At 43.2% G+C, this 24,708-nt stretch overlaps 1 protein-coding gene across 3 annotated transcripts in view; it reads left to right on the top strand.

The window, feature by feature from the left end:
• Window positions 1-24,708, top strand: part of PRKAR2A (protein kinase cAMP-dependent type II regulatory subunit alpha) — a 104,952-nt gene that overhangs the window by 55,339 nt on the left and 24,905 nt on the right. For all 3 annotated transcript variants that reach the window (XM_055382432.2, XM_019024446.4, XM_019024445.4), the window contains exons 3-6: window positions 355-407; window positions 3,765-3,848; window positions 11,261-11,367; window positions 21,235-21,388. In XM_055382432.2, coding sequence (XP_055238407.2) covers window positions 355-407; window positions 3,765-3,848; window positions 11,261-11,367; window positions 21,235-21,388 — 398 coding nt within the window. The remainder of the gene's footprint in view (window positions 1-354; window positions 408-3,764; window positions 3,849-11,260; window positions 11,368-21,234; window positions 21,389-24,708) is intronic.

The raw sequence follows: 24,708 nt of genomic DNA, 5'->3' as shown, positions 1-24,708 counted from the left end.
GATATACATCAGGTGGATCACCTGATGTCAGGAGTTTGAGAGCAGCCTGACCAACATGGTGAAACCCCATCCCTATAAAAATACAAAATTAGCCAGGCATGGTGGTGCATGCCTGTAATCCCAGCTACCTGGGAGGCTGAGGCAAGAGAATCGCTTGAACCTGGGAGATGGAGGTTGCAGCGAGCTGAGATTGTGCCACTGTACTCCAGCCTGGGCAACAAGAGCAAAACACTGTCTCAAAAGAAAAAAAAAAAGAAAACAGTGAATAAAAGAAAATTGAGTTCACTTTCTATTTTTCCTAAAGCCACACATCTGTTAAATTCATTCTTTTTGTTTTTTTCTCTCCAATTTTAGTCTGTGCTGAGACCTATAACCCTGATGAGGAAGAGGAAGATACAGATCCAAGGGTAAGACCCAAAGCAAAGATGTTAGGTAGAATTGTTCTATTTCTCATTAACTCCCCTTCTCTACATACCAAAAACTCATCATGCTAATAATTAAATACAAATTAAATTATCAGTGAAGTGACATTTTTAATCTAACAAATTGAAAGCTGCATTGGTTGAGGGTGTGTGAGCAATGCCTAGCTGTAGCTGTCAGAAGCCTTAAACAGGCTGGGCATGGTGGCTCACACCTGTAATCCGAACACTTTGAGAGGCTGAGGCAGGAGGATCACTTGAGGCCAGGAGTTCAAGACCAGCCTGGACAATATAGCAAGACCCCATCTCTGTGGGAAAAAAAAATTAGCTGGTTTGGTGGCATGTGCCTATATTCACAGCTACTTAGGAGCCTGAGGCAGGAGAATTGCTGCTTGAGTCTTTAAAAAAAAAAAAAAAATGCTGGGCATGGTGGCTCACACCTGTAATCTCAGTACTTTGGGAGGTTGAGGTGGGAGGATCACTTGAACCCCAGGAGTTGAGACTAGCCTGGGCAATGTAGTTAGACCTCATTTCTGTTAAAATAACAACAACAACAACAACAAGCCTTAAATACTTACAGTCAGGCCAACTGATTTAGCATTTACCTAAAGGAGAATTTATCCCCAATGAAAGTTGGATCCTTCCTGAGGATGTACAAATGGAGTTTATCATAGTATTATAACAATGAAAAATGGCAACAACCTAAATGACCCAAAATATGGGATTACCAGGGCCTAAATTATGGTACATTCAAATGAAGAGAATCTGTAGCCATTGAAAGTGATGGTACAGGACAGTATGTAATGGCATGGGATGTATGTTTGTGTGAGGTGTATTTTATAGAGCATTTTGTAAATTAAAAAATTTGAAATATATATATTTATTTGTATATATGTATGTATATATAGAAAATTCTGTCTGGAAGGATATACCCCAGATGTTAACAGTGGTAGTGGCAAGACCATGTTTGATTTTTGGGTGCTTTAAAAAAAAAAAAAAAAAAAACTTAGTGTTTTAAACTTCTGTACAACTGACATAAATTACGTTTGTTTGTTTGTTTTTGAGACAGAGTCTCGCACTGTCGCCCGGGCTGGAGTGCAGTGACGTGAATTCGACTCACTGCAACCTCCGCCTCCTGGGTTCACGTGATTCTCCTGCCTCAGCCTCCCAACATAAATTACTTTTATGAGGGCATATATGAACTATCATTTTTAAAAGATTGATGTTATAGGTTGGGTGTGGTAACTCACGCCTGTAATCCCAGCACTTTGGGAGGCCGAGGCGGGTGGATCACCTGAGATCAGGAGTTCAAGACCAGCCTGGCCAACATGGTGAAACCTTGTCTCTACTAAAATACAAAAATTAGCTGGGTGTGGTGGCAGGCGCCTGTAATCCCAGCTACTCGGGAGGCTGAGGCAGGAGAATTGCTTGAACCCGGGAGGCCGAGGTTGTGGTGAGCTGAGATCACGCCACTGCACTCCAGCCTGGGTGACAGAGTGAGACTCCATCTCAAAAAAAAAAAAAAAAAAAAGATTAAACCTTTAGTGGGCCAGGCACGGTGGCTCATGCCTGTAATCCCAGCACTTTGGGAGGCCGAGGCAGGCGGATCATGAGGTCAGGAGTTCGAGACCAGCCTGACCAATATGGTGAAACCCCATCTCTACTAAAAATACAAAAATTAGCCAGGCATGGTAGCACCCGCCTGTACTCCCAGCTACTCAGGAGGCTGAGGCAGGAGAATCACTTGAACCTGGGAGGTGGAGGTTGCAGTGAGCCAAAATTGCGCCACTGCAACTCCAACCTGGGCAACAGAGCGAGACTCCATCTCAAAAAAAAAAAAAAAACTTTAGTGATCTATTATGTTACCCTTAAATCAAGTTACTCTTAAAATGAGTAACTTATGCAAGATTTCTGAAGTATTCTAATAAATGCTACCATTTTTGTGAATGTAAAAATCATGTAGATTAATTTTTTTATTCTAGTTATTGTAAAATTATTGATGACTGTGAAACAGTTTTTTTCTAATTTAATATCACAAATTAAAAATATTTAACACTATCTTTTTTTTTTTTTTTTTTTGAGATAGAGTTTCGCTCTTGTTGCCCAGGCTGGAGTGCAATGGCGTCATCTTGGCTCACCGCAACCTCTGCCTCCTGGGTTCAAGCGATTCTCCTGCCTCAGCCTCTCGGGTAGCTGGGTTTACAGGCATGTGCCACCATGCCCGGCTAATTTTGTATTTTTAGTAGAGATTGGTTTCTTCGTGTTGGTCAGGCTGGTTTCGAACTCCTGACCTCGTGATCCGCCCACCTTGGCTTCTCAAAGTGCTGGGATTACCTGGGATTACAAGAGTGAGCCACCATGCCCAGCTTTTTTTTTTTTTTTTTTTTTTTTTTGAGACGGAATCTTGCTCTGTCGCCAGGCTACAGTGCAGTGGTGCGATCTTGGCTCACAGCAACCTCCAACTCCCTGGTTCAGATGATTCTCCTACCTCAGCATCCCGAGTAGCTAGGATTACTGGCATGCGCCACCATGCCCAGCTAATTTTGTGTTTTTAGTAGAGACGGGGTTTATCCATGTTGGTCAGGCTGGTCTCGAACTCCTGACCTTGTGATCCGCCTGCCTTGGCCTACCAAAGTGCTGGGATTACAGGCGTGCGCCACCACGCCCAGCCCTTTTTTTTTTTTTTTTTTAAGATGGAGTCTCTCTCTGTCGCTAGGCTGGACTGCAGTGGCACGATCTTGGCTCACTGCAACCTCCGACTCCATGGTTCAAGCGATTCTCCTACCTCAGCCTCCCAAGGAGCTGGGATTACAGGCACGCACCACCATGCCCAGCTAATTTTTCTATTTTTAGTAGAGACGGGGTTTTACCACGTTGGCCAAGATGGTCTCAATCTCCTGACATCGTGATCTGCCTGCCTCAGCCTCCCAAAGTGTTGGGATTACAGGCATGAGCCACCTCGCCCGGCCATCACTTTTAACATCTATTATTTCTGGTCAGATTAAAAGATGTACTTTTTTTTTTTTTGAGTCGATTCTCAATATTTGTTTAATGAACAAATTTATAACCCTCTGCTTTATGGATGAAGATCCTGAGACTCCCAGGGAACAGCTGACTTGCTGCCAGCCATATAGTCGGCAGGTAGCTTCAGGGTTGGTGCTTTTCACCCCTATATTACATTGCCTCTCCACCTTTAGCATGCAGCTTGATATTTATGTAAAATTAAAATAACAGAAACCATGCTTTTTATTTTTCCCACTTTTTGGAGAAAGAAATATACCAATCTTTAAGTGGTTATTTTAAAATGGAATAAAACAGTTTCCATGGTTTTATTTGGATTGGCAGGTGATTCATCCTAAAACTGATGAACAGAGATGCAGACTTCAGGAAGCTTGCAAAGATATTCTCCTTTTCAAAAATCTTGATCAGGTAACATTGATTTCTAAAGTATTTTTATTATAATGATCTTTTAGCTTTGCTCCTATTTGTCACTTAAACTTTAATTTTTAGCACCCTAGCCACAGCTGTGTTAAGCATAAAACCTTAGATTCATCTTACATACAGATGTTTTCATTGTATTGACCACTTTAACCCAGGCATGATCTTTCAGATGCCTTTTAGTGCGGTAGTCCCCCTTATCCTTGGTTTTGTTTCCAGGGTTTCAATTACCCATAGTCAATGACAGTCCAAAAATACTAAATGGAAAATTCCAGAAATAATTCCTAAGTTTTAAAAGGCATGCCATTCCAAGTAGTGTGATGAGTCTCATGCTGTCCTGCTCTACTGCCACCCAGAACGCAAATCATCACTTTGTCCCCGTGTATTCATGCCATATATGCCACCTGCCCGTTATAGTCACCATATAGCAGTACTCATATTCACGTAACCCTTGTTTTACTTAATAATGGCCCCAAAGCACAAGAGAAGCAATGCTGGCAATTTGGATATGCCAAAAATAAGCCATAAAATGCCTCCTTTAAGTGAAAAGATGAGAGAAACTTAAGGAAAGAAAGGAAGAAAGAGAGAGAGAAAAGAAAGAAAAGAGAGGGAGAGAAAGAGAAAGGAAGAGAGAAAGAAAAGGAAGAAAGGAAGGAAGGAACAAAAGGAAGGGAGGGAGAGAGGGAGGGAGGGAGAAAGAAATTGTATGCTGAGGTTGCAAAAATCTATGGTAAGAATGAATCTTCTGGCTGGGTGCGGTGGCTCATGCCTGTAATCCTAGCACTCTGGGAGGCCGAGGTGGGTGGAGTTCAAGACCAGCCTGGCCAACAGTGAAATTCTGTCTCTACTAAAAATACAAAAATTAGCCAGGTGTGGTAGTGTGCACCTGTAATCCCAGCTACTCAGGAGGCCGAGGCAGGAGGATTGCTTGAATCCAGGAGGCAGAAGTTGCAGTGAGCTGAGATCGCACCATTGCACTCCAGCCTGGGTGACAGAGCAAGACTCTGTCTAAAAAAAAAAAAAAAAAAAATAGAATAAGAATGAATCTTCTATCTGTGAAACTGTGAAGAAGGAAAAAGAAATTTATGCTAGTTTTGCTGTCGCACCTCAGACTGCACAAGTTACAGCCACAGTGCGTGTTAAGTACTTGGTTAAGATGGAAAAGGCATTACATTTGTGGGTGGAACAGAAATGTGTTCCAATTGACATCAGTAGGGTTCAACACTATCTGTGGTTTCAGACATCCACATATCCTCTTGGAACATACTCCCCGTGGATAAAGGGAGGACTGCTGTATTTTTCTGAGCTGCTTTGGCACTTTCTCCAAGACAGTACTGATAATTTGAAGAGCATGCAGTTTTGTCATGTTGCAAGGAAATGCTCAGATTTGCATGACCCTGGCTTAGTTAGGAGGGTCTGAATTTATCCTACAAAGAGATTGATTTTTCTGAAGATGCTGGTATGTAGTTCCCTTCATTGATAATAGTTAACTCACTGGCTTACCACAGTGTGTAGTAAGTGCTTCTTAGGAAAGGTGTGTTTCTGCAGGGCCTAGCATAGGATCTATGACCTGGGCCTGTCCTCCCTCTCTTGGTGGTAGAAATAAAGAACAAGGGCTACCTCCTGATAGGTGTCCTAGTACATTTGGGCTGCTATAACAAAATACTGTAACCTGGGTGGTTTATAAACAGTGGAAATTTCTCACAGTTCTGGAATCTGGGAAATCCAAGCTCAAGGTGCCAGCAGATTTGGTGTCTGATCAGGAGCCCATTTCCTGGTTCGTAGATAACCATCTCTGTGTGTTCTCACATGGTGGAAGGAGGGAGGGAGCTCTCAGGGTTTCCTTTATAGGGGAACTAGTCCCATTCATGATCCAATCACTCTCTAAAGGCCTTATCTTCTAATACCATCACATTGGGAGTCAGGCTTTAACATGAAATTTTGGGGTCACATAAACATTTAGTTCATAGTAACAGAGAATCTTCAGATTTCCTGTTTCTTCTCTATTCTTCTCTACTGTTTCTTCTCTACTTTGAAGGCCACACATTAAAAGAATGAGGCCAGGCATGGGGGCTCACACCTGTAATCCCAGCGCTTTGGGAGGCTGAGGCAGGCAGATCATTTGAGGTCAGGAATTCAAGACCAGTCTGGCCAACATGGTGAAACCCCATCTCTACTAAAAATACAAAATTTGGCAGGGCACGGTGGCTCACACCTGTAATTCCAGCACTTTGGGAGGCCGAGGTGGGCGGATCATGAGGTCAAGAGATGGAGACCATCCTGGCCAACATGCTGAAACCCCGTCTTTACTAAAAATACAAAAATTAGCTGGGCGTGGTGGCGCGCACCTGTAGTCTCAGCTACTCGGGAGGCTGAGGCAGGAGAATCGCTTGAACTGGGGAGGTGGAGGTTGCAGTGAGCTGAGATCATACCACTGAACTCCAGCCTTGGTGACAGAATGAGATTCCATCTCAAAAAAGCTAAAAATTTAAAATTAAAAACATTTAAAAATTTAAAACCGCATGAATGGCTAAAGTGCTAGGCCTATTGAGGAGTCCCAGAATGTGCAGAGACAGGAAGGCTGGAATTAGATTTCCTCTGTTACCCAGCTCCTACCAAAAAGGCTTCTGAAGCCCTCCTTAGGAATTTCCACAGCCCTCCTTAGGAATCTGGGCTGGTCAGATATGAGCTTACAATGCATCAGTCAAAGGAGTTAACTAACCTTGGTGTCTGTAAACCAGACTAATAACCGTGTGGTTTACAGTAATAGCCAGAGCTTTACTCGGAGCTTGTTAGTTTGAGACTGAATGAGACAAGGACCATGAGCTCAAGGAAAGGCTGGTTGTGAGAAACAGTGGTCTGTGTTAGCTGTTTTCCCTGGAAGACCCATCCATGTAAATGGAAAAGGGGCTTGCTTCTTTATCTGTGAATAAAACCTCTTGTAAATTTTATACCATTAAAGTTACTATAAGGAAAGTTTCTATGTCAATCTAATATTCAGTTTTCTTAGAGTTGGAGAATGCCATTTTAGTGTTGAAAAGTTATAACTTGGACGGGCACGGTGGCTCATTCCTGTAATCCCAGCACTTTGGGAAGCCAAGGAGGGAGGATCATCTGAGGTCAAGAGTTTGAGACCAGCCTGGCCAACATGGTGAAACCCCATCTCTACTAAAAATACAAAAATTAGCTGGGCATGGTGGCAGGTGCCTGTAATCCCAGCTACTTGAGAGGCTGAGGCAGAAGAATCGCTTGAACCCAGGAGGCAGAGTTTGCAGTGAGCTAAGACCACACCATTGCACTACAGCCTGGGCAATAAGAGTGAAACTCTGTCGCAATAAATAAATAAATAAATAATTACTTTTCTCAATAATGTCTTTTTTCTGGTAGAGGATCCAGTCCAGGATCCCATGTTAGATTTAGCAGTTATTTCTTCTTAGTCTCCTCCAATCTGTGGCAGTTTTCAGTCTTTACTTGTCTTTCATAATCTTGACACTTTGAAGAGTACTAGTTAGTCATTCTATAGAATGTCTCTTCATTTGAGTTTGATGTTTCCTCATGATTTTGGAATATGGTTATATATTTTTGGCGAGACTACCACAGAAATTATATTGTGTCCCTCTGAAAGCATCATATCAAGGGGCCCATGATGTCAGTATGTCTTATTGCCAGCAATGTTAGTTCATTCCTTTTTATTGCTCAGTAGTATTTCATTGCTCAAAAATACCAATTTATCCATTTTTCTGTTAGTGAATACTTGGTCTATTTCTAGTTTTTAGCTATTATGATTAACACTATCAACATTTTGTACAAATCTTTTTGTGACCTTTTCCCCCAAGTTATCTTTTTTTTAAATTTATTTTTTATTTTTTATTTTTAGTAGAGATGGGGTTTCACCGTGTTTGCCAGGATGGTCTCGATCTCCTGACCTCGTGATTCGCCCGCCTCTGCCTCCCAAAGTGCTGGGATTACAGGCATGAGCCACCGCGCCCGGCCCCCAAGTTATCTTGAGTAAAGTACCTGAGAGGAAAATTACTGAGTCATAGGATAGGTATATGTTTGACTTTGTAAAAAAATCTGCCAGATCAGCCAGGCGCGATGGCTCACGCCTGTAAACCCAGCACTTTGGGAGGCCGAGGCGGGCAGATCACCTGAGGTCAGGAGTATGGGACCAGCCTGGGCAACATGGTGAAACCTCCTCTCTACTAAAAATACAAAAATTAGCTGGGCATGGTGGCACACACCTGTAATCCCAGCTACTCGGGAGGCTGAGGCAGGAGAATCACTTGAACCTGGGAAGCAGAGGTTGCAGTGGGCCGAGATCACACCACTGCACTCCAGCCTGGGTGACAGAGCAAGACTCTGTCTCTAAAAAAAAAAAAAAAAAACCAAAAAACTGCCAGATATTTTTCAAAGTAGTTTTACCAGTTTGCATTCCTGTCCACAACATATGAGATTTCAGGTTGCTTCATACCCTTACTAACATTTTATAGTGTCAGTATTTTTTCTGATTAGTATATTTGTTTCAAATTTTAAATTTATTTCCCAAATTTCTATTTTTAAATTTTCAAAATTAGAGAAAATTCAAAAGAATAATAACATGAATACCCAGATGCCCTTTACTTAGACTGGCCAGTTGTTAACATTATACCACATTTGCTTTTTCTCTTGTGTGCAAGTTTATGTACAGAGAAAAAGAAAAGAGGAGTATATATAAAATACTTTTCTTTTGTTCTGAGCCATTTATGACATCATGACCCTTCACCACTAAATATTTAGGATGTATTTTCCAGGAACAAGAATATTTTCTGGCTGGGCAAGGTAGCTCACGCCTGTAATCCCAGCACTTTGGGAAGCCGAGGCAGGTGGATCACTTGAGGTCAGCAGTTCAAGACCAGTCTGACCAACATGGTGAAACCCTGTCTCTACTAAAAATATAAAAATTAAGGCCGGGCCCGGTGGCCCACGCCTGTAATCCTAGCACTTTGGGAGGCCAAGGCGGGCGGATTACCTGAGGTCAGGAGTTCAAGACCAGCCTGGCCAACATGGTGAAACCCCGTCTCTACTAAAAATACAAAAATTAGCTGGGCATGATGGCACATTCTGTAATCCCAGCTACTCAGCAGGCTGAGGCAGGAGAATTGCTTGAGCTCGGGAGGCAGAGGTTGCAGTGAGCCGAGATCGTGCAACTGCACACCCGCCTGGCCGACAGAGCGAGACTCTGTCTCAAAAAAAAAAAAAAAAATTATCCAGGCCTGGTGGCATGCGCCTATAATCCCAGCTATTGGGGAGGCTGAGGCAGGAGAAATCGCTTGAACCCAGGAGGCAGAGGTTGCAGTGGACCAAGATCGCGCCACTGCACTCCAGCCTGGGTGACAAAGTGAGACTGTCTCAAAAAAAAAAAAAAGAATATTTTCCTATGTTAACACAATACCATTTAATAAACCCAAGAAATTTAATGTTGGTATAATATAAAATCACCTAACAACAGTCCATACTCAGATTTCCCGTTTTCCCAGTTAAGTTCTGTATAGCTTTTTGTTTTGTTTTTCAATCCTGAATCACATACAGTAAGTCTTCACCTAACATCATGAATCACATATAGTAAGTACTTCAACATTGTTGGTAGTCTTGGAAACTGCAACTTTAAGCAAAACAACCTATAATGAAACCTTTTTTTTCCCTCATCAGTGTTATAACTGTGTTATTTGAGGACCTTCTACACATTGTTTTGCTTAAAGTCACAGTTTTCAAGAACCTATCAACCACTTTGAGGACTTACTGTATTTCATTTGGTTGTCATGTTGTTATTTTAGTCTCCTCTAACCTAGAAATGCTCCGTTTCCGCCCCTGTTATTCTATATCTCATGACACATGTGTTTGAAGAGTCCAGACTAGAAGAAGAAAAGTTACTCAGAACAAGAGGCTTCCAGCAGGCAACCCACAGGCTAGGTACAGATGTCTGTGTTTGGTCTGTATTGAACATGAAAATTTAAATTTATTGCCAGTGTTTAAATAGGAGATTTCTGGCAACACTGGGCTCACATTCCAGTCAGTGTGGGTAACACGTCAGTTGCAAGCCATCCTTTTTAGTATTTGTTAGCTTATACAGTATTCAACGCACGTGGAACTAAATACACTTTTTGGTGATACTCAATTATCTTGGTAGTACAGTCACTCTGATAGAACATAAAATCACATGGAATTATGCAGTCATAAACTTATTCTCTTTTCAGGTCTTCAGTCTACATTTCTCCAAAGAGAAAGTCTCTTTTTTTAATTGAACCTGGTATTCTTTAGTGACTTCCTAATAATTACTGATCTCCCAGACAGGGATGCTGGCCCCAGACTGAGACCATTTCATTAGAATTTAATAGTATTATTTTCTTTTCATTATACTTATTGACATAGTTGATGTCTGGTTATGGCAGGCAATATTTGTAAGTAATTGTATGTGCTGTATGCAAATGAAGCAATATTAGCTGTCTTATAATAGATCTCATTTATTGAGTATCTGTTGTTTCATAAATACTTTCCTAGGTTTTTTTCCTTTGGTCATAAAAATTGATGACCTGGAATCTTTGTTATACCCTTTTTACATATGAAGAAACTGGAGTTCACCAGACGCGGTGGCTCACGTCTGTAATCCTAGAACTTTGGGAAGCCAAGGTGGGTGGATTACATGAGGTCAGGAGTTCGAGACCAGTCTGGCCAACATGGCAAAACCCTGTCTCTACTAAAAATATAAAAATTTGCCAGGCGTGGTGGCGCAGGCCTGTAGTCCCAGCTACTCAGGAGGCCGAGGCAGGAGAATCGCTTGAACTCGGGAGGTAGAGGTTGTGGTGAGCTGAGATCACACCACTGCACTCCAGCCTGTGTGACAGAGTGAGACTCCGTTTCCAGAACAAAAAAAACAAACAAGATACTGAAGCTCAGTGAGGTTAAGTGACGTGTTTTGCTAGTCAAAAGTTGTGCTGTTCCAAAAGATAACCTCTAAGGCCATAGCAGCCCTTTAGATCTGATGCTCCTGTTAAGGTCAACAGCTGTAGGAAGGTGGCAGCATATGACTTTACACATGACATAGTGGAGCCATCAGGCAGGTGACAGTCATGTGGGTGTGGCTGGGAGAACATGGACCATAATTTAGATAATATTTTTGTGTCAATTTTGGGAAGCTTTTTCAAAACAATACTGCCTCAGAAGACTTGCCAGTTTGCTGTCTGCTGAGTTACATGGAGGTACAAAGCTGAATGGTCCCAGGAAAGCATTTGTTTCAGACAACCTTTAGGTTTCTGTTTGAATGTGGGGACTTCTGTTACATAGTCACAAATTGAGATAATTATGGTCACTGCTTTTTTTCAGCATATGTAAAGGCTATTTTTTTTCTTCTTATGCATACCCTGCAGGAACAGCTTTCTCAAGTTCTTGATGCCATGTTTGAAAGGATAGTCAAAGCTGATGAGCATGTCATTGACCAAGGAGATGATGGAGACAACTTTTATGTCATAGAACGGTAGGAGATGGAGCTTTGAAATTGTGTGGCCACACTTAATCGGATTCATGACTCAGGGCAGATGCTTTATCCTATTCTGTATTCAGCCCAGAGAGGCTAAGGGCCAGGTGAACAAGCTTCCCAAAGCCTTGTGAGAGTCCACAGCTTGTCCCTCTCTACCAGTGCTGTCCTGAGTCCTCAGCACAACTCATATTTGAAGAGCAATCATTTAGAGTAGAAAGTCTCCTTTAGGCCAGGCGCAGTGGCTCATGCCTGTAATTGCAGCACTTTGGGAGGCCAAGGCCGGTGGATCACTTGAGGTGAGGGGTTTGAGACCAGCCTGGCCAGTATGGTGAAACCCCGTATCTACTAAAAATACAAAAATTAGCCGGATGTGGCATTGCATGCCTGTAATCCCAGCTGCTTGGGAGGCTGAGGCTGGAGAATCACTTGAACCTAGGAGGCTCACGCCTGTAATCCTAGCAAAGGTTGTTGCAGTGAGCTGAGACCCCGCCACTGCACTCCAGCCTGGGCAACAGAGCAAGACTCCATCTCAAAAAAAAAAAAAGAAAGTCTCCTTTACAGTTAGTAAGGAGTGCAGGGTGTGCTTTATAAACATGTTATTTGCCAGTGTCAAGTGAATTGATTCCTTGAAGAATTAGCCATGGTACTATAGTCGTTTGTATGTTTGTATTTGAGCCTGATTTTACTCATGAATACACTGCCCTGACCTTAACCCCTCTGGCTCAGATCTAAGTATTAGGAAAAGATGAAATATTTGGGCTTGACCTGCTCACCCTACTGTGTCCTAACCTCTTGAGTTTAGTATCCTCTGGCTGGTGGCAGTGAGATGGGTGTCCTTCTGATCTCCTTAGTCCTGAAAGAAACACTCTCACTAGAGTTTAACACCAATAAGATATTGCTTCACCTGATATCTTCCATTAATTTAAAAATAAAATGGTTTTTGGAGCTAGACAATAAAAAGGAAACAAAAATAATTTTTTTATCTTAAAGTAATTTCAGAGTTACAGAAAAGTTAAATAGTGCAAAAAATTAATCATAGGCCTGGTGCGGTGGCTCATGCCTGTAATCCTAGCACTTTGAGAGGCCGAGGCAGGTGGATCTCTTGAGGTCCGGAGTTCGAAACCAGCCTGGCCAACGTGGTGAAACTCCATCTCTACTTAAAAAATACAAAAATTGGCCAGTCGCAGTGGCTCATGCCTGTAATCCCAGCACTTTGGGAGGCTGAGGCGGGCAGATCACGAGGTCAGGAGTTCGAGACCAGCCTGGCCAACGTAGTGAAACTCCGTCTCTACTAAAAATACAAAAATTAGCTGGGTGTGGTGGCACGCGCCTGTAGTCCCAGCTACTTGGGAGGCTGAGGCAGGAGAATCGCTTGAACCTAGGAGGCAGAGGCTGCAGCAAGCTGAGATCGCCCCACTGCACACCAGCCTGGGCAACAGTGTGAGACTTTGTCTCAAAAAAAATAAAAATAAAAAAGTAACCGGGCGTGGTGGTGTGCACCTGTAATCGCAGCTACTTGGGAGGCTGAGGCAGGAGAATTGCTTGAACCTGGGAAGTGGAGGTTACAGTGAGCCAAGATAGCGCCACTGCACTCCAGCCTGGGTGATAGAGTGAGACTCGGTCTCAAAAAAAAAAATTGTAAATACAAGTTCCCTAGGTTAGCGTTCTACTCCCTTTGCTTTATTAAGTTGTTGGCAAGGCTGGGCGTGGTGGCTCACACCTGTAATGCTAGCATTTTGGGAGGCTGAGGTGGGTGGATCACTTGAGGTCAGGAGTTCAAAACCAGCCTGGCCAACATGGTGAAACCCAGCTCTACTAAAAATACAAAAAAAAAAAAAAAATTAGCCAGGCGTGGTGGTGCACGCCTGTGGTCCCAGTTACTTGGAAGGCTGAGGCAGGAGAATCACTTGAACCCACAAGGCAGAGGCTGCAGTGAGCTGAGATTGTGCCATTACACTCCAGCCTGGGTGACAGAGTGAGACTTCGTCCCCACCACCAAAAGAAAAAAAAGTTGTTTTAAGTTGCACATATAATGCCCCTTTATCTCTGAATACCCCAGTGTGCATTTCCTAAAAAGGATATTCTCTTACTTTAGTACAGAACAATTATAAAAAACACAAATTAACATTCATACAATACTACATCTAATGTATGCACCTTATTCAAATTTTTCTAATTATTCTCCTCATTTTTAAGATTCTTTTAATCTCCATCAAATAGCTGTACTAGATACATTGGTTGCCTTTCTTCTTGAGCCTTTTCTTATTTAGATTCTTGAACAGAAAATACTCTCCCTCCTTGAGTAACCTTTGGGTTCTTGCTACCTGTGACAAATTATTACACTCAGAGGAAATTTTTTTTTTTTTTTTTTTTCTTTTTGAGACGGAGTCTTGCTCTGTCGCTCAGGTTGGAGTGCAGTGGCGCGATCTTGGCTCACTGCAAGCTCCGCCTCCCGGGTTCACGCCATTCTCCTGCCTCAGCCTCCCGAGTAGCTGGGACTACAGGCGCCCGTCACCATGCCCGGCTAATTTTTTGTATTTTTAGTAGAGATGGAGTTTCACCACGTTGGTCAGGCTGGTCTCGAACTCCTGACCTCGTGATCTGCCCGCCTCAGCCTCCCAAAGTGCTGGGATTACAGGCGTGAGCCACCACCCTGTCCAAAGGAAATGTTTTCTTTACTCTAAATGCTGATTTAGGGTAAAGATGACATAAATAATATCTTCTCAGAGAAAAGACTTTTGTCTTCATCTTTTATGCTAATACTTCTTACACAGAAATTCTACAAGTAATGACAGAATAGGTTTTTTTGTTTGTTTTTTTTCTGGGGTTGGGGGGATGGAGTCTCACTCTGTCGCAAGGCTGGAGTGCAGTGGCATGGTCTCAGCTCACTGCAACCCCCGCCTCCCAGGCTCAAGTGATTCTCCTGCCTCAGCTTCCTGAGTAGCTGGGACTACAGGTGCCTGCCACCACGCCCAGCAATTTTTGTATTTTTAGTAGAGATGGGGTTTTACCATGTTGGCCCTGATGGTCTCGATCTCTTGACCTCGTGATCCACCCACCTCAGCCTCCCAAAGTGCTGGGATTACAGGCATGAGCCACCGCACCCAGCCCAGAGTAGTTTTAAAATAAAATTATAAATATAATATAAAACTATATATTTTATTTATTTATTTATTTATTTATTTAGAGACGGAGTCTTGCTCTGTTGCTCAGGCGGGAGTGTAGTGGTGCAATCCTGGCTCACTACAACCTCCGCCTCCCGGGTTCAAGCGATTTTCCTGCCATAGCCTCCTGAGTAGCTGGGATTACAGGCACCCGCCACCACTCCCAGCTAATTTTTGTATTTTAGTGGAGATGGGGTTTCACCATGTTGGCCAGGCTGGTCTTGAACTCCTGACCTCAAGCAATCCACCCGCCTTGGCCTCCCAAAGTGCTGAGATTACAGGTGTGAGCCACCATGCCAGGTCTATATTTATAATATAATAAAATTATATTACCACCTCCAGCAGCCACCTTTCCCCTTTGCCCTGCTGTGTACTCCCCTACCAAGACAGAGGTCCCATTGGGCACTTATGGTCTGGGAAATAAGCATCCACCTGTACATGTCCACAACTTAAAGACTGAAATGCCTTTGTACAGAAGGAATGATTTATTTAATATGTAAACAAAAGGGGTTATTCTTTGTACAGTGAAAGTGGTGAATAAGAGCCTGGCACAGTGGTTTGCACCTGCAGTCCCAGCACTTTGGGAGGCCAAGGTGGGAGGATTGTCTGAGCCCAGGAGTTCAAAACCAGCCTGGGGAAGATAGTGAAACCTCATTTCTACAAAACATTTTTTTAGGCCGGGCACGGTGGCTCACACCTGTAATCCCAGCACTTTAGAAGGCCCAGGTGGGCGGAGCACTTGAGGTCAGGAGTTTGAGACCAGCCTGGCCAACATGGCAAAACCTCGTCTCTACTAAAAATACAAAAAATTAGCTGGACATGGTCGTGGGCACCTTTAATCCCAGCTACTTAGGAGGTTGAGGCAGGAGAATTGCTTCAACCTGGGAGGTGGAGGTTGCAGTGAGCCAAGATCATGCCATTGCACTCCAGCCTGGGCAACAATAGTGAAACTCCATCTCAAAAAAAAGAAAAAAATGCAGGCCAAGCACGGTGGCTCACGCCTGTACTCCCAGCGCTTTGGGAGGCTGAGGCGGGCAGGTCACAAGGTCAGGATGTCGAGAACATCCTGGCTAACATGGTGAAACCCCATCTCTACTAAAAATAAAAAAATTAGCTGGGCATGGTGGCATGTGCCTGTAGTCCCAGCTACCTGGGAGGCTGAGGCAGGAGAATAACTTGAACCCGGGAGGCAGAGGTTGCAGTGAGCGGAGATCATGCCACTGCACTCCAGCCTGGGCGACAGAATGGGACTCCATCTCAAACAAAACAAAACAAAACAAAAACACACAAAAAAGCATTTTTAAAAAAATTTGCCAGGCATGGTGGCGCATGCCTATAGTCCCAGCTAATTGAAAGGCTGGGGTGGGAGGATCACTTGAGCCCAAGAGGTTGAGTCTACAGTGGGCAGTGATCATAACACTGCACTCTAGCCTGGGGGACAAAGTGAGACCCTGTCTCAGAATAAAAAGAAAAGAAAAAAGAATGTGGTGATAAACAAATAGGAAAGAGCTGAGCACAGTGGCTTACACCTGTAATCCCAGCACTTTGGGAGGCCGATATGGATTACTTGAGACCAGGAGTCCGAGACTAGCCTGGGCAACATAGTGAGACCCCTGTCTCTACAAAACAAAAAAGAAAGATTATCGTTCAAGTAAAAAGGTACAGTTCCTGACCTCAAAAAGTTCATGGTCAACTTGGAGAGACAGACCTTTCAATAGATAATTATTACATAATGTGGTGGTAACAATGATAAAAACATATGCCTCATTATATAGAGGATGACCTGAATGGGAAAGGTCGAGAGGCTCTCTGCAGTGCTGCTGCCTGAAATGAGTTCATGTCACTTCCAGAGTTAAATGCTGGTGTCTGGAGGAGACGCTAAAAACACTGAATTCTGTTTCCTATTTATAAGCTTATTTTGCCTTGTCTATAAAGGCCTAGGACAGGTCAGCTTCCCTACTGAGTGGTAAGCTCCCCTGAGAGCAGGGTTGGTGGCACATTCTCTGCTTTTCTTTTAATACATGATATTTAGTGATTTTGTCAGACAGTTGGAAGTTCTTTGTAGGAAATTTAGAATATAAAAAAATAAAAGGCTGGGCGCGGTGCCTCACACTTGTAATCCCAGCACTTTGGGAGGCTGAGGTGGGTGGATCACAAGATCAGGAGATGGAGACCATCCTGGCTAACACAGTGAAACCCTGTCTCTACTAAAAATACAAAAAATTAGCCGGGCGTGGTGGCGGGTGCCTGTAGTCCCAGCTGCTCGGGAAGCTGAGGCAGGAGAATGGTGTGAACCCAGGAGGTGGAGCTTACAGTGAGCCGAGATCATGCCACTGCACTCCAGCCTGGGCAACAGGGCGAGACTCCGACTCAAAATAAAATAAAATACAAACAGGATAGAAATTAATTTAGGCATAATCTGATTACCAGTGTATGATTCCATTATTTTTTCCATGCTTTACTGTTGAGATCAGACACCTCACCCAAAATTTGGTTAAGATGTCAAGACTGATGACACTACATATACACTAAAAGGGTATGAAAAGGTTTATTACTCACATATTGAGCCTTTTTAGAGAGAGCAGGGCAGGCTCCCAGACAGATCCAAAAATGACTTCAGATAGCAGGCGAGGACTGTCTTGGGATTTATGGTGGTTAGAAGGTGGGATTAGGTGAGGGTACTCTTACACAGGGGCTGGCATTTGTGTTGATTGAACTCCCCGTCAGCACCAAAGGAGGGAGCACCCAGGCTTTTTTATCAGCTTGCCCAGATATGGGGCAGAAGAGGAAGGGTTTGAAAGCTGTCAACAATCAAACATCAAAAATGGAGTCGACTAATGGAGTTATCTTTACATAATTTTTTTTACATTAAATCATACATTGTTGTGTGATTTAATTTTTTAAATCTGTTTTAAGCATGTTATGGAATATAGCATTCTGTTATTATTATTTTGAGATAGAGTCTCACTCTGCCACCCAGGCTGGAGTGCAGTGGTGCGATCTTGGCTCACTGCAACCTCTGCCTCCCAGTTTCAAGTGATTCTCCTGCCTCAGCCTCCCGAGTAGCTGGGATTACAGGCACATGCCACCACACCCAGCTAATTTCTGTATTTTTAGTAGACACAGGGTTTTACCATGTTGGCCAGGCTGGTCTCGAACTCCTGACCTCAGGTGATCTGTCTGCCTCAGCCTCCCAAAGTGCTGGGACTACAGGTGAGCCACTGTGCCCAGCCATACTCTGTCATTATTATATATATATATATATATATATATATACACACACACACACACACACATACACACACACACACACGCGTGAGCCACCATGCCTAGCCTCTGTCATTATATTTAATGACTCCATGATATATATAGAAACATGTATTTGACCCATCTCTTATTATTAGCAGATGAAATTACTTACAGTTTTTACTATTATAGATATTACCTGGTGAAATCCTGGCAATTAAATCTTTTGCAGTATCTTTGACTATCTCTTTTGGAATGACTAGAAATGGAATTGCTATATCAAAGGGTCTTTTTAAGGCATTTGCTATAAGTTTTAATTACCTTGCAGAAACTGAAAAGTTTATGTTTCCCTCAGTGGTATGTTGAGAGTGCCTATTTCTGCAAATGCTTGTCAGTTCTGAATTTTTTTTCCTTAGCAATTATTGCCAATCAATAGATAAATAATTGTATCGTTTGTTTGTTTGTTTGTTTGTTTGTTTGTTTTGAGACTGAGCCTCTCTCTGTTGCCCAGGCTGGAGTGCAATGATGCGATCTTGGCTCACTGCAACCTCCGCCTCCTGGTTTCAAGTGATTCTCCTGCCTCAGCCTCCCGAGTAGCTGGGATTACAGGCACCTGCCACCCGCCCAGCTAATTTTTATATTTTTAGGAGAGATGGGGTTTCACCAGGTTGGCCAGGCTGGTCTCGAACTCCTGACCTCAGGTGATCCACTCACCTCGGCCTCCCAAAGTGCTGGGATTACAGGCGTGAGCCACTGCACCCAGCCTCTGTCATTATTTTTAATGACTCCATAATATAGATAGAAACATGTATTTGACCCATCTCCTATTATTAGCAGATGAAATTACTTATAGTTTTTACTATTATAAATATTACCTGGTGAAATCCTGGCAATTAAATCTTTTGCAATATCCTTGATTATCTCTCTTGGAATGACTAGAAATGGAATTGCAATATCAAAGGGTCTTTTTAAGGCGTTTGCTATATGTTTTAATTATCTTGCAGAAACTGAAAAGTTTATGTTTCCCTCAGTGGTATGTTGAGAGTACCTATTTCTGCTTGTCAGTTCTGATTTTTTTTTTTTTAGCCATTATTGCCAATCAATAGATAAATAATTGTATCGTTTTGTTTGTTTGTTTGTTTGTTTTGAGACAGAGCCTCGTTCTGTCGCCCAGGCTGGAGTGCAATGACGTGATCTCGGCTCACTGCAACCTCTGCCTCCAGGTTTCAAGTGATTCTCCTGCCTCAGCCTCCCGAGTAGCTGGAATTACAGGCACCCGCCACCCGCCCAGCTAATTTTTGTATTTTTAGTAGAGACGGGGTTTCACCAGATTGGCCAGGCTAGTCTCGAACTCCTGACCTCAGGTGATCCACCCACCTTGGCCTCCCAAAGCTCTGGGATTACAGGCTTGAGCCACCATGCCCGACCTGCTTTGTTTTAATCTTTGTTTTAACAGACTATGAAAGAAAACCCATGCATTCATATCAATACCTACAGCAAAGCATTTGACAAAACTCAACATCTTTTTGTGATGAAAATGCTCAGTAAACTAGCAACAAAAATAACTTTCCCTAACTAGACTAAAGGCATTTATTAAAAACCTACAGCTAACATCATATTTAATGGTGAAAAATTGTTTTTTCTTACAACTCAGAATAAGGCAAGGATGTTTGCTTTCACCACTTCCACTTAATATTGTACTGGAGGTTATAGTCAATGCAATAAGGCAAAGAAAGGAAGAGAAGGGAGGGAGGGAGGCAAGGAAAAAAGGAAGAAAGAAAGAAAGTGTGGCATAGTACACAATGAAATACCATTTGACCATAAAAAAGAAAGAAGTCATGTCATTTGTAGCAACGTGGAGGTTGCTATATTAAGGTAAATAAGATAGGCACAGGAAGACAAATACCACATGTTCTTGCTTACATGTGAATGCTAAAGAACACTGATATCCTAGACATAGAGAATAGAATGATATATACCAGAAACTGAGAAGGGTGGTGGGTGGATGAAGAAAAGTTGGCTAATGGGTACAAACACACAGTTAGATAGAAGAAATAAATTTTAGTGTATTTTTTTTTTTCCTTTTTGTGGAGAGAAGTCTCCATACGTTGCCCAGGATTATCTCAAACTCCTGGGCTCAAGCAACCCTCCCAGTTTAGCTTCCTAAAGTGCTGAGATTACAGGTGTGAGCCACTGCACCTGGCAAGTTCTAATGTTTTATAGCATGATAAGGTGACTATACTTGGGTGACAATATTTAGCATATTTCAAAGTAACTATTAATAGAAGAGAGGACGTGAAATGATACTGACACATATAAAGGACATATATCCAAGGTGATGGATACCCCAGTTACCCTGACTTAATCATTACCCATTCTATGCATGGAACAAACACTCACATGTACGCCATAAATTATGTAAAATATTATATGTTAATAAAAGAAAAAAAATTAGGCTGGGTGTGGTGGCTCATGCCTTTAATCCCAGTACTTTGGGAGGCTGAGACAGGAGGATTGCTTGAGCCCAGGAGTTCCAGACCAGCTTGGGCAACATAGTGAGACCCCATCTCTACAAAAATAAAATATTAGCCAGGTGTGGTGGCACACGTCTGTGGTCACAGCTACTCAGGGGGCTGAGGTGAGAGGATTGCTTGGGGCCAGGAGGTGGAGGCTGCAATGAGCCATGATTGTGCCTCTGCACTCCAGCCTGGGTGACAGAGCAAGACCCTGTCTCAAAAAAATATATATGTCAAAAAATATATATATGTGTATATATATATTTATGTGTATGTATATATGTGTGTATATATATATATATTTTAAGTTAAAGATGGGGGGAAAAAAAGGAAGGGGCATATAGATTGGAAAGGAAGTATTAAAACTTTGTTTCAGGTGACATGATCCTCTATGTAGAAAATTCCGGCCGGGTGTGGTGGCTCACACCTGTAATCCCAGCACTTTGGGAGGCTGAGGTGGGTGGATCACGAAGCCAGGAGATCGAGACCATCCTGGCTAACATGGCGAAACCCTGTCTCTACTAAAAATACAAAAAAATTAGCCAGGCATGGTGGTGCGTGCCTGTAGTCCCAGCTACTCGGGAGGCTGAGGCAGGAGAATGGCGTGAGCCCAGGAGGTGGAGCTTGCAGTGAGCTGAGATACCGCCGCTGCACTCCAGCCTGGGTGACAGATCGAGACTCCGTCTCAAAAAAAAAAAAAAAAAAAAAGAAAAGAAAATTCCAAGAATGCCACAAAAGGGCTACTAGAATTAATAAGTGAGTTTAGCAAGGTTATAGGACACGGTACAAAGTCAAAATACAAAAATATGTTTTTTTATATACTAACAAAGTAACATTGGAAATCTCTTAAAACAACATTTTCTATTATATGTACCTGCCAGTTCTTAACATTTATTATCAGAAGTAACTAATGAAATTATCCTTTGTCATTCTTCTAGGGGAACTTATGACATTTTAGTAACAAAAGATAATCAAACCCGCTCTGTTGGTCAATATGACAACCGTGGCAGTTTTGGAGAACTAGCTCTGATGTACAACACCCCGAGAGCTGCTACCATTGTTGCTACCTCAGAAGGCTCCCTTTGGGGACTGGTGAGTGAGAGAAATCGTTCCCCTTGCAAGGCACAGTATTAATTCCCTTTCTGTGTCTCTGTCCTTGGGCTGTTGATTTACACTATATCTTACAGCCATCCTGGCTAACACGGTGAAACCCCATCTCTACTAAAAAATACAAAAAAATTAGCCAGGTGTGGTGGTGGGCATGTGTAGTCCCAGCTAGTTGGGAGGCTGAGACAGGAGAATGGCGTGAACTCGGGAGGTGGAGCTTGCAGTGAGCCGAGATCGCGCCACTGTACTCCAGCTGGGCGACACAGCGAGACTCCGTCTCAAAAAAGAAAACACTTTATTGTGACATCCTGATGTTAAATTAAGAGTGCTCCTGAAAGAGATACAGTGACTTAAGGATAGGTCACACACTTGGGGACTCAATGATCGAAAAACTCAAGAATAGATTTGTATAGGGGAATAATAAATAATGGGGGCCAGGCACGGTGACTCACACCTGTAATCCCAGCACTTGGGGAGGCCAAGGCGGGAAGATCACTTGAGGTCAGGAGTTCGAGACCAGCCTGAGCAACATGGTAAAACTGTGTCTCTACTAAAAATACGAAAATTGGCCAGTCATGGTGATGGGCGCCTGTAGTCCCAGGAGACGGAGGTTGCAGTGAGCCAAGATCACGCCACTGCACTCTAGCCTGGGCGACTGAGCAAGACTCCATCTCAAAAAATACAAAATCAAATAATAAGCCTTGGTGCTAACTACTGGTTCAGACCAAGATGGAATAGCCCTACTCCATGCTAGTGTTCTCACTTAAAAACTTAAACACACACACAAACAACTATGGACATAATAGAGCAAACATAGGAAGACCCTGAAAGGTGGAAAGAAGAAGGCAGACTATCTAGGGATATTGGGGCTTGAGGAAAGACATGACAGTGAGTTCCCAGGTTCCCATATATCCCAGATGGGGTGCTGGAAAGCCTGAAATCCAGATCTTCTAACAGGTATATTCAACAAAAGCAAAACTCCATCTCAAAAACAAAACAAAACAAAAGAACGAACAGCTAAACAGAAAATCAGCTAGTGTCAGCTAGGATATAGAAGAACTTAACACCATTAATTAACAAAAGCTATCTGAAATTTATAGAACACTGCACACAGCAACAACAGAATGAACATTTTTTTCAAGCCCATGGAACATTCACCCAAATAGGCCATATCCTGGAATATAAAATAAAACTTAAAAAATGTAAAAGATTTGAAATCAGGCCAACCACAGTGGCTCAAGCCTGTTATCCCAGCACTTTGGGAGGTTGAGGTGGGAGGATTGAGTCCAGGAATTTGAGACCTACCTGGGCAGCATAGTGAGACCACATCTCTATTTAAAATTTTAAGAAATAATGAAAATTAAAAAAAAAAATGAAATCAGAATGTGTTCTCTAACTACAATTGAAAGAAAGAAACTAAAAATCAATAACAGATCTCCAGACACTTAGAAATTAAATAACATTCTTTTTGGTGTGAGCAGGGGCTAACTGCAGCCTTGACCTCCTGAGCTCAAGCAGTCCTCCCACCTCAGCCTCCCAAGTAGCTGGGACTACAGGTGTGCACCACCACGCCTGACTTTTTTTTTTTTTTTTGTAGAGACAGAGTCTCACTATGTTGCTCAGGCTGGTCTTGAACTTCTGGGCTCAAGCAGTCCTCCTGCCTTGGCCTCCCAAAGTGCTGGAATTACAGGCATGAGCCACTGTGCCCAGCCAAATAACACATTCTTTCTTTTTTTCTTTTTGGAGATGATCTTGGCTCACTGCAACCTCTGCCTCCTGGGTTCAAGCGATTCTCCTGCCTCGGCCTCCTAAGTAGCTGGGATTACAGACGTGTGCACGTGTGCCACCATGCCCAGCCAATTTTTGTATTTTTAGTAGAAATGGAGTTTCACCATGTTGGCCAGGCTGGTCTCGAACTCCTGACCTCAGGTGATCTGCCCACCTCGGCCTCCCAAAGTGCTGGGATTACAGGCAAGAGCCACCGCACCCGGCCAAATAACCCATTCTTGGATAATCTCTAAGACCAAGTCTCAATGAAAATTGAAAACTGTATATTGAGCTGTAAAACCACCTGCTTTGTGGCTGGGGTATGAGGATTAAATACATGGGCATAAGAGAAGTGACTCCCTTAGTGCCTGGTACAAGGTGGGTGTTCACAGAATGATGGCACAAGCTCCCCATGGCCATGGTGCTACTCACCACCCTTCTTTTCCTGAGACTTCCTTTCCTAAGACTCCTATTCTTTCTATTTCCTTGCCTTTGGCAGTCGTTTCCTCTTCTCCTTGCTTTCTTAGGTCAGTGACCTATCAAGATATCCTTTTGGCCTCTACTTTTCTCCTGTTCATTCACTTGCTTTGCAAGCCCAGACTCTTCCAAAGCTTCAATACCACCTCTAGGAAAGTAACTCACAGAAGGTCCTCTCCAGCCTGACTTCTTCTTTGGGCCTCACAAGGCCTTGGAAATGCCTTCTGAGGTCGAAGTAGGGAGGATCTGGTGTCGTCACTGAGTTTTTCAAGTTGGATCCTACATTCCTGGTTTTATAGTGGGCAGCTGCCATCACGGCCCCTATACGTAGTCTCTTCTGCTTTCTCTTGCTTTATTGAAAGTCAATAGAAGGTTTCCTGGGAAATTCCTGCAGTCACAGGAGAGAGTAGCACTCCTTTTCTCTTTTGAACTTCAGGGCTGTTTGCTTGCCTCTGACCACTTGCTGCCTGTGGGAATTTCCTCTTCACTGCTCGATTGGATGCTCATCAAAGGCTATGTTGATGTCTGGTGCTTTTTTTATATTCTCCACAGCCATGGGAACTGGCCTTGCACCACATGAAAAGAGAGTTTTGGGAAGTGTTAAAGCATGCGTAAAAAGGGGTAGAACCAGCTGGGTGTGGTGACTCATGCTGTAATCCCAGTACTTTGGGAGGCCACGGTGGGCAGATCACATGAGCCTAGGAATTCAAGACCAGCATGGGCAACGTGGTGAAACCCTGTCTCTATGAAAAATAAGAAATTAGCTGATGTGGTGGCACATGCCTGTAGTCCCAGCTACTTGGGATGCTGAGTTGGGAGGATCACCTGGGCCCAAGAGGTCAAGGCTGCAGTGAGCTGTGATCATGCCACTACACTCCAGCCTGCTGAGTGACAGAGTGAGACTCTGTCTCAAAAAAAAAGTCGCTTGCCGGGTGTAGTGGCTCGTGCCTGTAATCCCAGCACTTCGGAGGCCAAGGTGGGCAGATCACCTGAGGTCAGGAGTTGGAGACCAGCCTGACAAACATGGAGAAACCCCGTCTCTACTAAAAAATACAAAATTA

Source organism: Gorilla gorilla, chromosome 2 (assembly GCF_029281585.2).
Source record: "Gorilla gorilla gorilla isolate KB3781 chromosome 2, NHGRI_mGorGor1-v2.1_pri, whole genome shotgun sequence".
In the NCBI taxonomy this organism is placed as follows: domain Eukaryota; kingdom Metazoa; phylum Chordata; class Mammalia; order Primates; family Hominidae; genus Gorilla; species Gorilla gorilla.
Note: the sequence above shows the minus strand (reverse complement) of the source record. Positions and strands in the feature narration are given on the sequence as shown.